Source organism: Fundulus heteroclitus, chromosome 21 (genome assembly GCF_011125445.2).
Source record: "Fundulus heteroclitus isolate FHET01 chromosome 21, MU-UCD_Fhet_4.1, whole genome shotgun sequence".
Classification (NCBI taxonomy): domain Eukaryota; kingdom Metazoa; phylum Chordata; class Actinopteri; order Cyprinodontiformes; family Fundulidae; genus Fundulus; species Fundulus heteroclitus.
This window is the reverse complement of record NC_046381.1, coordinates 24,885,103-24,899,109: the sequence shown is the minus strand read 5'-3', so window position 1 is coordinate 24,899,109 and position 14,007 is coordinate 24,885,103. Positions and strand designations below refer to the sequence as shown.

At 42.9% G+C, this 14,007-nt stretch overlaps 1 protein-coding gene across 3 annotated transcripts in view; it reads right to left on the bottom strand.

Moving 5' to 3' along the window:
* lancl2 (LanC lantibiotic synthetase component C-like 2 (bacterial)) overlaps positions 1–14,007 on the bottom strand; it is a 65,193-nt gene that overhangs the window by 23,674 nt on the left and 27,512 nt on the right. For all 3 annotated transcript variants that reach the window (XM_036125438.1, XM_036125437.1, XM_012857096.3), the window contains 3 exons: positions 9,515–9,722; positions 7,299–7,446; positions 6,148–6,294 (listed from right to left, as the gene is read on the bottom strand). In XM_036125438.1, the coding sequence (XP_035981331.1) occupies positions 6,148–6,294; positions 7,299–7,446; positions 9,515–9,722 (503 nt within the window). The remainder of the gene's footprint in view (positions 1–6,147; positions 6,295–7,298; positions 7,447–9,514; positions 9,723–14,007) is intronic.

The window sequence follows — 14,007 nt, the reverse complement described above, 5'->3', positions numbered from 1 at the left end:
GTTTTGGCGCATATTCCGATAGAAATGGGCTGCGGGGAGCCTAAGTGTGTTGTCGTGGGCGTGTTTACCCGCTGCAGGTAACCGCTGTGAAACAATCAGAAAGATTTCCCTAATTAATAACATCTTTATGGAGCGCTAGACTTATTGTTACTATGTGCTGCTTTATCAGTTCTCTCTCTCTCGCTCGCTCGCTCGTCATCGGACAAAAATCAAACTGCTTCGTGTTTGTATTTGAAATTGTGCGTCAGACTCAGATTTAGAAGTGTTGTTACGACGTTTGAGCTGTAACTGCAACCGTTATATATATCTTGTAACTTTACTGAATTTGCAACTTAAGAAGATTGGGTTTGACAGACAACACCAACTGTCCCCTAAATCCAGTGCGCACAATACCACAACAGACCTCATCACACTCTACAGTACATCAAGAAAACTAAATCAACTAAAACAAGTTCACGAGTGCACTTGAAATGAAGTTAATCCATATTTGTGTGTCAGGGTGTCTAAGCACTCTCCAGAATTTGACATCTCAGCAGAACCTGTAATAATTATAGAAAGTAACGTTATAGTTGTTCTGCCTTTTGTTAAGACAGCAAGGAATTCATGTCGTGAATACATTACATAAATAAGATATTAATTAATTCTTAGTCAGAGGAAATCCACGGTAAAAACAGTTAGAAACGTTTTGGGTTCATATTTAATCAGAGTGAGACATCACAACTTTGTTAGATCTCTATTTGAATTACGTGAGATAGTGAGTGCTCTCACCTTAAAAAAAGATCTTTGACGTATTTTGCTCCGGTTGAAAGCTGCTTTTCAGCTATGAAGCTAGGGAAACTGCTAATGTTGAAGTTGAATTTGTTCTACACGCTTCTGCCTTGGAAAAATATTTGTCTTTTTACAAAAACAATGTTTAAAGCCAGATTTGGGAACAAAGGTTATTCAGACAACGCAAGAAAAGGAAGCTTTGTGTGGGGAACTTTTGTCCTAGCTGTCTAGCTGCATATGGCCCCAGGACAGCACAATAGTTTTCTTGAAGTATAATTTTGGAGAAGTAGAAACAAGTATTAATTTCAAAAGGTAGGTAAAAAAGAAAAAAAGTTTTTACAAAATCTTAAAATGTTGGATAGTCGTTATTTCAATCTTGCTGTGAAAATTGGTGAAATATTATCATTTTTAATGCTTAGATATAAAATTGCAAGGCAATTACTAAAATTGCCTTTTGTTGAAAATGTTTTTTGGCATGCCATACTTTATATTTATAGGTAGCCTAGATGTGCATAATAAAAGAGTGGAACTAAAAGCTGGTCTAAAATTTTTATGGAGCTTTAACTTGCTAAGAGTAATAACGATAGATGATTATATCTTTAAAATGAGATAACTGTCTCATAAAATGTGATAGTTTACGTGGTCTAAAGAGATGATTAAATTCAATGTTATTTATATAGCGCCAATTCATGAAATATGTCATCTCAAGGCACTTTCTTTACAAAGTCAAAATCAATCAGATTATACAGATTGGGTCAGATTATACACATTGGTCAAAAAAATTCCTATATAATGGAACCAGTTCATTGCATCAAAGTCTTGACAAGTAGAATTCTCTCTTGAAGAAGCGTAGAGCCACAGGGAGAGTCGTCTGCATTGTCCATGGCTTTGCAGCAGTCCCTCATACTGAGCAAGCATGAAGCGACAGCAGGAAAAAAAACTCCCCATTAACGGGAAGGAAAAACCTCCAGCAGAACCAGGCTCAGTATGAACGGTCATCTGCCTCGACAGATTGGGGGTTAAAGAAGACAGAGCAGAGACACAACAAGAGAGACAAAAAAGCACAGAAGTTCTACATTAGATGGTAGTAGCGGGTGATCTGTTTTCCCTGGATGATGCCACAGCTAACAGAACGCCAGACCAGGTGTACCTACTATGAAGAAAAAAGAAAAATCAAAAAGTTAAAAGCTGAAATTAAACCAGTCATTCAAAATTGAAGAACAATAGACCCTGATGTCCTGCAGTAGCCTAAACGTATAGCAGCATAACTATAGAGGTAGCTCAGGGTAACATGAGCCACTCTAACTAGAAGCTTTTTAAAAAAGGAAAGTCCAAAGAGCCAGCTTCTAGTGGAGAAGTTCAAGTATCTTGGGGTCTTGTTCACGAATGAGGGGAAGATGGAGCGGGACATCGACAGGCGGATTGGTGCGGTGTCTGCTGTGAAGCGGGCGCTGTACCGATCCGTTGTGGTGAAGAGAGAGCTGAGCCAAAAGGCGAAGCTCTCGATTTACCGGTCGATCTACGTTCCTACCCTCATCTATGGTCACGAGCTTTGGGTCGTGACCGAAAGAACGAGATCCCGGATACAAGCGGCTGAAATGAGTTTTCTCCGTAGTGTGTCTGGGCTCTCCCTTAGAGATAGGGTGAGGAGCTCTGTCATCCGGGGAGGACTCAGAGTAGAGCCGCTGCTCCTCCACGTCGAGAGGAGCCAGTTGAGGTGGCTTGTGCATCTGGTTAGGATGCCTCCTGGACACCTCCCTGGAGAGGTGTTCTGGGCACGTCCCACCGGGAGGAGGCCCAGGGGAAGACCCAGGACACACTGGAGGGACTATGTCTCTCGGCTGGCCTGCGAACGCCTTGGGATTCCCCCAGAGAAGCTGGCCCAAGTGGCCGGGGAGAGGGACGTCTGGGCCTCCTTTATAAAGCTGCTACCCCCGCGATATTGCTAAAGTGTTCCTTTAGCAATAGTCCAATTGCTACAGTGTTACTTTTACATTACTTTTGGGTGTGTATCCACAAATTTAGATGCTAAACTTTTATAAAAGCTGTCTTAATGCAAGAAACAAAATCCTTAAACACATGAAATAGCAAGTAACTTTAAAAAACTAAAATGGTTTTGTTAACTTTTCACATTAAGCTGGATTAACAGCTAGTAAGATACCTTTGATTAAATTGGTATACTAATGTTTAAACCAGGGGTGTCAAAGCTACGGCCCGCCTTCCGAATTCGGCCCGCCGAACGATTTAGTCCGGTCCGGTGGCCAAATGCATTTTTATTATTCAACGGCTGTATCTCCTCGCTGCATCGAGCGATCTGCACCAGATTTTTTGTGAGTCGTGGGGGAGCGCTGCCGAACACGTTCATGTGAATCGCCCAGTGGACGGGCGGGCAAAATGCGTGACAGCATCTGTGGTGGCGGGCGGTCGGCGGTGCGCAAATCCCAGCGTTGGCCAATAGGCCAGAGCGGCGCTTTGCTGCGAGGGCCGATCATCACCGCTTGCGGTTTTAATTCTCTTTATCTCTGAATCGGTCAGTCTTCACTCAGATGTCTGCAGCTGGTTCAAACGCTGCTGCACACCTTTTAATGGAAAAACATAAAATAAAGCACATTACCCGATCCTGGCCTCCCTTCACCGGTTGCCTGTTTATCTTAGAGTTCAGTTTAAAGAACTTCTGTTTGTTTTTAAGGATTTAAACAGCTTATTATTGTTGTTGTTGTTTTAAACTGTTGAGTTGACCCAAGCAATTTTATTAGATGTTATTTTGTTTTATCTCCTGTTAAAGTGCTATTTAAATAATGATGACAATGATGATGGCTATTATAACAAGAAACTTTTGCATCATCAGAAGCTGGAAAGAAAAGAGACAAACTGTTTATTGGTTGTTGATTTTTCTTCAATCCCACCTTTATGTTTATTAATTCTGCCAAAAGCTGCAGCATTTTCATTTAATCCATCTGAATGGAGTATTTGCAAGCCATACTCTTATTGGATGGAAAGAAACCTGTCTGTGATTGGCTGGTGAGGTGGACAGTTTTTGAAGTCACGAGCGCACCGACAGAATCCAGCAAGCGCACAGTTGGTATTGAGCGTGGAAGTAGCAGGTCACGGGCAGACACGGAACCAAAGGCGAGGATAGTGGATTGAGAAAAGTTAATCAGAGTTGAGCGCGCGGCAAACAGGTTTTGAGTGCACGCGCGTGATGTTTAAACACTGAATACCTGTCTCACTGCGCGCTCAAACAAAAGACACAAATATCGCTCCAGAAGTGGGTATATGTAATTCTGACTGAAAAATAAGTGGGTATACGCCGTATACCCGCATATACCCTGGACTACACTGTCCGACAAAATCCTTCGTCATCTTTACCGTTGACAGGCTGCAGCCTATCCCGAATTCCTCGTTTTCCATCCACTTTTGTTGAAATTTGCATTTTCTCATTCTCTAGCTCTTTCTCCGCGTCAAGCTCCTTTTCTGAACTTTGTAGTTTGCAGTTCCACGCAAACCCTGTTATATGTGACTCTGAAGTAACATATCATCCTATGTGCACATCCCCAATGTGATACATGATTTTTGGCAGCATCATCCTGTAGCAATGCTCCAGCAGGGAAAGGAAAGCTGTTCATAATTGACCGAAACCTTTTGGAGCTAAATACAGGTGTTATGCCATAAGTACGCCATGATGAATAATTGATCTCAGATTGGATCCTGAACAGTGGGGAAGAGGTGACAAAAATAATTCACTCCTGCTGCAACATGAGACCCTCAAGGCTTGGACGGCCCCTCCTTCTCTCACCAGGGGTCCTGCTGTGATAACACCTTCCTCCTAGATCTCTTCAGCATTCTTCAGCTCTCTTCTCTTCAGCCTTCTTCACTTCTCGGACTCCAAGCTGCTCAGATCACCTCCAGCTCAGACCAGGAGACAGCTGCTTCGGACCATGGGCCCTGCACGGGCCTGACCGACGCACATCCAGCATCTGGAGAGGTCTCTTATCGCCTGGGGAACATGTCCGGGCAAATACAGAGCTAAGTTGCTGTCTTAACCCCATAACAGTTTTGTTGCATTTCTCCTCAGCACACAGGGAAGAGAACCCCAGAATTCGCTGAAAGCCAGCAGCAGAGCCCATGCTGTATACTGAGAAAAACCCCTGCTCAAATCGGACTGCATCCCGATCAAAGAACGTGGCCTCCAAGCTATCCAGACCACGCGTCGACAAGCTGCCCGACCAGGCTGTTTGGTTAGCTCTTAGCTACAGAGCTAAACGCTAGTCTGCCAAGAAGAAACCGATGGTTCTCCCTCCTTCAACGCTTCTTCCGCGAATAGCCAAAACTGGACAGAACTGACACGAGACGAAGGACAGGTTTTCGGCAGCGAGCTGAGGGTGGAGTTAAAAGGTTTATTGGGAAATGTTTGTAAACCATGGTGTTTAGAACAAAAGGGCTAACCGGTAGCTTGCGCTAGCCAAACTGCTATTAGCCTTGCTAACATCCGGTTTCGGACATTTCAAAAGGAGTTTGTTTTAAAGCATAAAGCGTAACTGTTCTGCTCCGCCATCCTCCGATGGTGTTATGAGCCTTTTTCCCGCATCAATATGGTATATTAATGCCGGTTTTCAAGGCAATTTTGGTAACTTTATGTTGTAACCTCTTAGCCACCAAGTTGTTACAGCGACCCCTAGTGCCCGGAGGTAGAATCGCATAAACAAAGGCAAGCGATTCCGAATTAAATGATTTTACAGGACAAACCGGTCCTAAGAATGTTATTTTCTCAAAATAATGTTCTGGTTAACTTGTGCTTTGCATTGTGAATGAGTTGAAACACATTTCAAATGAATTAGTTAAGCAAATTTAACCACAATTCACATTCTTTAAAGTGAACTTCGATTCTTTAACTGAAGAACTGTTAAGGTTGGTGAACATTTTGGACAGAGAAGACAGAGGGGGGTGTGAAGGAAGCCATCTATGTCAAGAGAGAGGTTAGGTTCCAACTCTCAAAAACTTACAACACAGCTATAGGGTTAATTACATTTGTTTTAAATGAGGACAAATCAAGTGGTTGAATAACACAATATGGAAAAGGCCTTCGTGATGGATCTTTAAACTTGCACCCATTAATAATCTGGTGTTGACAATGCATAATGGCCTCAAATATTGTGAATTGACAACTGTAGCAACTAATAAGGCAACTTCACTATATGAATGTATCAAAATCTTCTCTCATCTATCAACAACCAGCTCTTCAGAAGGGCCATTCTGTTATCTACACCTACAGGGTGAGAGCAGGTCAATGGTTTTCAGACTTTACCACTTGATTTGAACATTTTCTGATAATGTGCAGCTGAACCAGCAGAGCAGCTCTGGGTTAAGTTTTTTTCCTACCTGCATTAACATGTAATAGATGCCAGCGAGGCCATGGGCAGCGCCGATGTACTGCTTCTTGTGCCATTCATAGATGAGAGGGCAGCGATCTGTCTTCTTCTCCTCTGCAGACAGTCTCTTTCCGGATTCCACAATGGCCGTCACCAACTACGGTTAGGAGAAAATGGACAACCATAAAACACTGGCAACGGAATACACATGCTCTGGGCTCCGCAATCGCTCTTCGCGCGTGAATGATCCCCTGACAGATGTGACGAGCCTCATGCTGGTCCTTGTCGTGAAGCCAGAAGCTGTACCAGAGGACAGGGACGAATTAACCGCTGCTTCACTTGTGTTAGCTTTATGCTCATCCCAAACAACGAAAGTCAGATCGGAATACTGGAAGTTGGTGCTTCGTGGACAGACACGCCTACCAGCAGGCAGCAGTGGCTAAACTCCAACAAAAGCAGGTAAACTAACTTCAAGTAGCCTAAAAAAAAAAACACAAAGCTAACCAGCAGCAGCTAGCTAAGCTGACTCCAGGTGAACAGCGTAAGAGCGGAGCAATGACGGCGATGACAGAGATACATAGCGCATGGGAGGTTTGTCACTTGTCAACTTGTCATTTGCCTGGGACACACAGAGACATCCCATACTGGTGTTGAGCTGAGTAAATCGACTGACAGAGGACACCAGATTCCACATTGATAGCCCAAATCATTACCTGTAGTGACTTGTTCTTAACAAAACAAAAACGAACCTAAGCCACAGTGAGGCTGCTGACTGGCACTGAATTAACTTCATGTATGATTGAAGAGCTTTTATTGAGCCAACGCTCTCACAATAATGCAACTTCCAATGGTGCCCATTGGCTTACAACCAAAGGATCTATCATTTGTCGCAACGCAGTGATCAATAACAAAACAGCAAAACCGACGACAACAACGGTCAAAAACTGTTTGTTTCTGCTGCAATCAGCACACCTGCCATGCTGTGAATACCTGTGACTCCATTTAAAACAGATGAAGCCACCCACTGTCCATTTTAGGTATTACAGCAAACAGGAAAACAAACATGAAACTCAGATATATGGCTCTAATATTACCTCTGCACCCCTGTGCTTGGCAGTAAATTTTAAGCTATTGACCATGTCATTATTGAGCGGGTCTCACCTGTGTGATTGTACCTTCATCCACAGTATCAGCTCCGATCTCTTTGTTAACAAAGAGCAGCGCAAAAAGGTATCCAGCTCGACCATACAGCAGTTCATCTGGCATCTCGGCATCTCGATTTAGGACTGAGCGCTGCAGCTGGAGGAGCCTGAAGGACACCCAAAAGCTTTGTTTAAGGATGTTTCATTTAGGACCAAACTAATTAACAAACCACAGACCTTCATTTGTCATTGAATATGAAGGACTAGAAGAAGATATTCTACAGTTTACATATGAACTAAGACAGGGGTCAGCAACCTGCAGCCGCAGAGCCAGATGTAGCTTTCGGTCCCTTCAAAGTGGCTCTTATAAAACTAAATGCTTAATTATAAAAAGATAAAGGATGGTTTTAGCAGTAATTCTGCATCTGCCTAGTACATCTACAACAGATGGGCACCAATGGCAAAAGGCTTTTAAAGTAATTCATCTTTAGCTATGTGCTGTTTAGGTAGCCTACCTTAGGCTTCATTTGAGGGAAAGGCCTCACTTAGCTGGCCTCATTCCACAAAATTATTTTCTTTTCTTTGCAAAAGGAAAATAATCTGGTTTGTTCTAAAACTTGAAAATAAAAATTATTTTAGTTTCTCCAATTCTAATTGTAATTTCTTTAGATTTCAAAATAAAATGTTTCATCTGGTCATCATTTTTCAAAATGAATATTCTTTGTAGCTCTGGACAAATCTTATTTTGTACGAGCAGGGACAGAAGTGTTAACCTGACTCTCGCCAGATGGATGTCGTTCCGCCGAGGCCTACACGGCTGCACGCGTACATCTGGGATTGCTTGATTGGAGATGTATTTCAGAAGAAAAAGAAACTCCTTGCATATGATTGGATGAACCACTTGTCCGCCATCTTTACTCACGTGGCACACGTGCTACAAGCTTTTGCCAAACCCGGTCAGGAGAAGGGAGAAAACATTGTTTCCACTAACAAAAGCCTTCAAAGCCATTCTCTGGTGTTCTTTTAAATAATTAAGATTCAGTAGATTATACAACACCGACGAAATAGCATCAATGTTACCAGTTGCTTCCTCGCAACGAGCCGCCATTGTTGTCTGAATCAAAACAGTCGCTTTTTTGATACATTACATCTACGAAAATCCCACTTGGCTCGTCCAGTCTATGTGGCATTGTAATCCCCCCGGTGGCAGCGATTCCAGATGGATGTGTGTACGGTGTGTGGAGCTCGGCGGAAATATGTCCATCTGGTGACAGTCAGGTTACAGAAGTGGCTCTTTGAACTGCAAAGGTTGCTGACCTCTGAACCAGGGCTATCCAGAGATCAGAGCCGACTCTAGTCATTTGGGGCCCTAAGTGAAATCATGTTGTTTTTTTTTACCATCAGTTGGGTGAATTATACAGGCCAGCTAGTCTAGTTTTAATATGTCGTGTATACATTTTCAACAAAATTCCAACCAATTGTTATTTGATATTTCATCACAACTTTTACCTTAACAATAGGAGTGTCTGAGGTAGTGTTTAATAATAGCTACTGATGAGTTTCTTAAAATGTGATTAGATATGTAGCAAATTCTTTCTGGTCATAGTAAAGATAGACCCCAGACAATAAACAGCCTTTGAAACTACTCGGGGAGAAAAAAATCATTATTTCCATCTTAACAACATGGTTTTATCGAAAAAAGTTGTTTCAGGCTGGCTTCTGCTGTTTTGGCAATGCAACAACTTCAGCTGGGGGCGTGACTGAAAGACTGGGGACAGCTATGATCTCATGGCATAACAATAGTAGACTGTTAGATGGACCAGTCTGCTTCACAACCACAAACAAATGCAGTACTCTCATTACTGGAAGCAAAGCCACGTTTTGCATAAAGCCTTGTTTGTCCATCTTTTGCGTCATTCTCACATCACTTGGTATTGTTTTGAAACCATGAAAGAATGTGGTGTGTGGACTAGTCCTGCTCCACTATGAAACAAGGGCTATCATGCACAGAGGGCGTCTTTGTGGCAAACCCAAGTGTCAGAAATGTAAGGATTGGCCACTGCAGCTGTATTCAGTGTTTTCCACCTGCTCTTCTCAGCTCTTTGTGGTTTTCCACAAAAATCAAGAAAGAAAACTGAATTCCTTTAGAGTGTAAAACGGACACAGTGAACTAGAAGCATTAAGACGCTCGCTGATGTCACAACATGGTGAACAGCCTCATAGTTCACCACTCACCTGGACACGCAGTCTTTACTCTCTGCACTGTTGCTCAGCTTGTGGTGGACCACAGCACCAACAGCCAGAGGCCCTGCATCGCCACACAGAAAAGTCACTTTGCGACCGTTCAAAATTCTCATGGCCCTCTTCACATAGTCCAGCGCCCTCTGCAGGTGGGAGGCCTCACAGGAGACTCGGTGAAGATGAAGGTACAGCAAGGCAATGCCTGCAGAGAAAGGGAATATTTTTGACATGTTATATATATTCAGAAGATATATACATGGTTACACACTACTAAAATCATAGAGTACAGGTGATAGTAATGTCAGAGAGAAAAACGTGACAAAAAACGTTCAATGTCTCGAGAATTTTATTTTAATTTTATTTTTTAACATGTCCTGTACGGCAACGTAACGCTTAGAATTGTTTTCTTAGTGCCAAGGAGACTTTGACAAGTGGAGCATTACGGCTTCAGCTATAGTGGGAGAGAAGTCAGGCAGAAAGTTAAAATGGAGAGAAGGAGATAAGAATAGAGAGACAGAAGAATAAAGTAAATAGAAGATAACATCCTAGGATTCTGCTTCTATGCCGAGAGAGAGAGAGCAAGCAGAAAAAGTATCACCTATATAACAACAGTGAAAAACACAGAATTTTATTTAAATGCAAGAATTTTACTTTACTAGTAAAATGAGCAAATGACCCCACAAGGGATAGACATGTTAGAAAATGGATGGATGGATGTTCTCACTCAGCTGCAAGCACAAGAACACACCAGTGACATGCAGTCAGGGGAGGTAAGTGAGGCCAGGCCTCACTTGTCATCATGGAAAAAAAGAAAATATATAACTAGAAAAATTTCTGAAGAAATTTAGCAAGGCGCTTGCCTCTTGGTGCGTACCGTACCGTCAAAAATACTAACAGGAAGTAACACTGCGAATTTCAGGTTCCTACGGTCTTCACACCCCTCGCAGCGGACGTTGAAAGGTGCCATGTTAAGTCAATGGACCTCCTAGGAGCCTCTTGCTAGCAGCGTTGTCATGGAGACTCACTGACAGCTGCAGCCCTGCCCTCTCTGTCTGTAAAGGCAGAAGAACTCTGGCTAAGCAGCAGTTGGTAGGACCTTCCTAAAGCTATTTCCGGTTAGCAACATGCTAACGGTTAGCCGCTAGCATGGCTGTGTTCAGTATCACCGGGTGATGTTACTCTGTTAGTTTGGTTGAAATCATGTACTGAGAAGTGCCTAAAAAGGGAGAAAATACTAAAATTCACCAAATCTTTCAAGCAGAAGTTTGTACAGGCTTCCTAGAGCTACTTCCGGTTAGCAACATGCTAACCGTTAGCCGCTAACATGGTTGTGTTTGGTATCACTGAGTGAGTGTACTCTGTTAGTTTGGTCCAAATCCTGTACTGGGATGAGCCTCAAATAGGGAGAAAATACGTCATTTATAACGTTGCCATGGTAACTCAAAATGGTGGGTGGTACAAAAAAATACTTCATGGGATCAGCACACATGTTTTAATATACACACTGTGGGGATTATAACACAAAAATCTTAGTCTCCCACGCCGGGTTTCGATCCAACGACCTCTTGCATGCAAAGCCTGCACTTTCCATCTGAGCTATACTGTAGCGCCATATATGGGTATGCATTATTGGGACCATAAGGGGTTTGGTCCCCCATTGAAAAGCATTGGATGTTTGACGCCTCATAGCTTGGAGCCTAGAACTCAACATTTGACCAAAATGGTGTGTAGTGCCATTTCCCACATGTGGGTGGTGCTGTATTGGCCAATTGGGTCGTGTCTGGGCATCATGCCAGGTCCTGTTGGAAGCAAAGGCCCAATAGGAAAGCATGTAAAATCCAAAATGGGACAGAAAACTGACACATGGCTGAAAGTCACATGAAAGTTTTAAAATGTTAAGAGGAAGTGACTGTGCGAATTTCAGATTTCTACATTAATCACAGCCACTGCAGTGAGCGATGAAAGTTGCCATTGTATCTCAATGGAGCGTCTCCCTCTGGCCCTCAGAGTTCCGTCGTCATGGAAACTCACACACCTGCAGCGGCCGTCTACAGAAGTGCAGACACTTTGGTCACAAAAAGTCCCATTGGATTATAATGGAGAACTTTGCCCCGAACAACGCTTCATATCTCCTGATCCATAAACGGTAGAGACGTAATTTTTTCTGCGTTTAGCTCGTAAACGGATAGGGGAAGAAGAAAAGCTATCGTTTTTTGCTAGAAAAGGTTTAATAAAGGCGTAAAAATTTATGATCTAAATGGGATTTTTATGGAATTTCAGAAATCCTCTAAAAAGGGTCCCGAACAAATCGCTGTAACTCAAAAAGTATAAGAGATATCAAAATAATTCTTTCACCATAAGTATCAGCACGCTTTTGAGGACCAAGAAGCTCATTTTTATGTTTGTACAAAAATCGGTGTAGACACAGCGACGATGTAAAAAAGCGGTTGATGTGAGAAAATGCAGCTCCAAAGTGTTTTTTAGGATTTTGCACATTCGCTACTCCCGAACAAATTGTTCCTGCAGAAAAACCGTAACAGCTATCCACAAAATTCCTTTTTTATGAGTGCCCGAAGGATTGGGACATTCATGTGTGAAAGTCTCATGTCTGGACATAAAACGGTTGAGGAGTAGCGACGATGCTAAAACATGTGACGTTTTGGATTTTTAGACGTCATTTTTCAAAACCGCTCCATTGAAGAATTCCGTCATTGACTTTCATTATAAACAATGATTTCATTGATTTTCAGACATGAGCTTTGAGGAGTACTTGTGAGGAGACGATAACAGATATCCACATCCCGTTTTCACTTCTGAGTAGTTCACAGATATATCTACAAACTGGAAGTTAAACGGTGTTCATAGGTGAAAGCATGGCGACACAGTACAGCTTTGAAAATGGTCATTTTGAGGCTTTTTTGAGGCTTTCTTTCTACCCGACTCCATTGATTATTATGGGTTTTTTGGGGGTTGGTTTTTCGCTAATTTTGTTGCCATGGTAACTCGAAATCCCAATAAAAGTAGTAGCGCACTATTCCCGACCGAGCCGCACGTTTTGATACCTATATTGTGGGGGTGCACACTATGGTTCGGGCCGCATTAAGCGTCAAACAATTAAGAATATTAATAAGATAGAGACACGTTTAGAGGTGCATAGTAATAGGTGCCTCCATGCATTTGCATGGGAGGCAGTGGTGTGCTTCGCACAGCACTGCCTCCTCATTGCACATGCAAGGCAGGCACCTAATAAAGAAGTCAGTTTAGAGGTGAATAGTAATAGGTGCCTCCATGCATTTGCATGGGAGGCAGTGCTGTGCGAAGCGTCGTCACTATTCACCTCTAAACTGAGGTGAATAGTGAGGTGAATAGTGAGGCAGGTGAAATGCAAATGCATTTCACCTGCCTCCCAGAGGTGAGACAGCCTTATGCCATCAAACAAACCAGGAGCTCAACCCTTTTCATTAAAGACACCCAGAAGGATTCCACTTCCTTTGATGGACAAAGTCAAGCAAGAACTGTCCCGTATGGAAAGTTTGGGTGTGATCAGCAGAATTGAGGAGCCAACTGAGTGGTGTTCAGGAATGGTGGTTGTTTCCAAAAAGACAGGTGCTGTACGCATATGTGTTGACCTCACAAAGCTGAATGAGTCTGTTTGCAGAGAGAAGTATATTTTTCCTTCGGTAGACGAAACACTCGGTAAGCTAGCAGGGGCTTCGCACAGCACTGCCTCCTCATTGCAAACGCTATGGCCTAATGATTGTGGTGTTAATGTTACACATGGTTAGAAACTACAAATGGCCACCTGTGATGACATCATAAAAGAGCGTCAGACTCAGGTATTCCAGGTGACACTGATTGCTATCAGGAGGCCATGCTGGAAGTTTGTTGATCTGGGAATAAACCAAGAACGATGACAGGAGTGTCAGGAGTGCTGTAAGTCATCGTCAGGGTGCAACTCTTTTCGGCTACTGGAGACATGGCTGATGACAACACACAGAGAGTCGCTTCTGCTGGTCCATGTGCAACGTTCAGCATCCAGCCACCAGAGTCTTTCAACTTTACAAAGCCGCAGGAGTGGGCCAAGTGGATACGAAGATTTGAACGGTTTCGTCTGGCAAGTAACTTGAACTCTAGCTCTGAGGAGAACCAAGTTAACACGCTCATTTATTGCATGGGAGATGAGGCAGATGATATTCTGCGAGGACTAGTGTTACCAGATGACCAAAGAAACACTTATCAAGGATTTCGTGATGGTTTCCAAGCTTTCTTTGTTGTCAAGAAAATTTTTATTTATGAGCGAGCCAGGTTCAACATGCGCAAACAAGAGGAGCATGAAACCGTAGACGCCTTTGTTACTTCACTGTATGCGCTAGCAGAGCATTGCAGTTATGGAGCGCTACATGATGAACTGATTCGTGACAGACTGGTGGTGGGACTGCAGGATAAAAGATTATCTGAACATATGCAGCAATCCTGTCTGCGTAGTG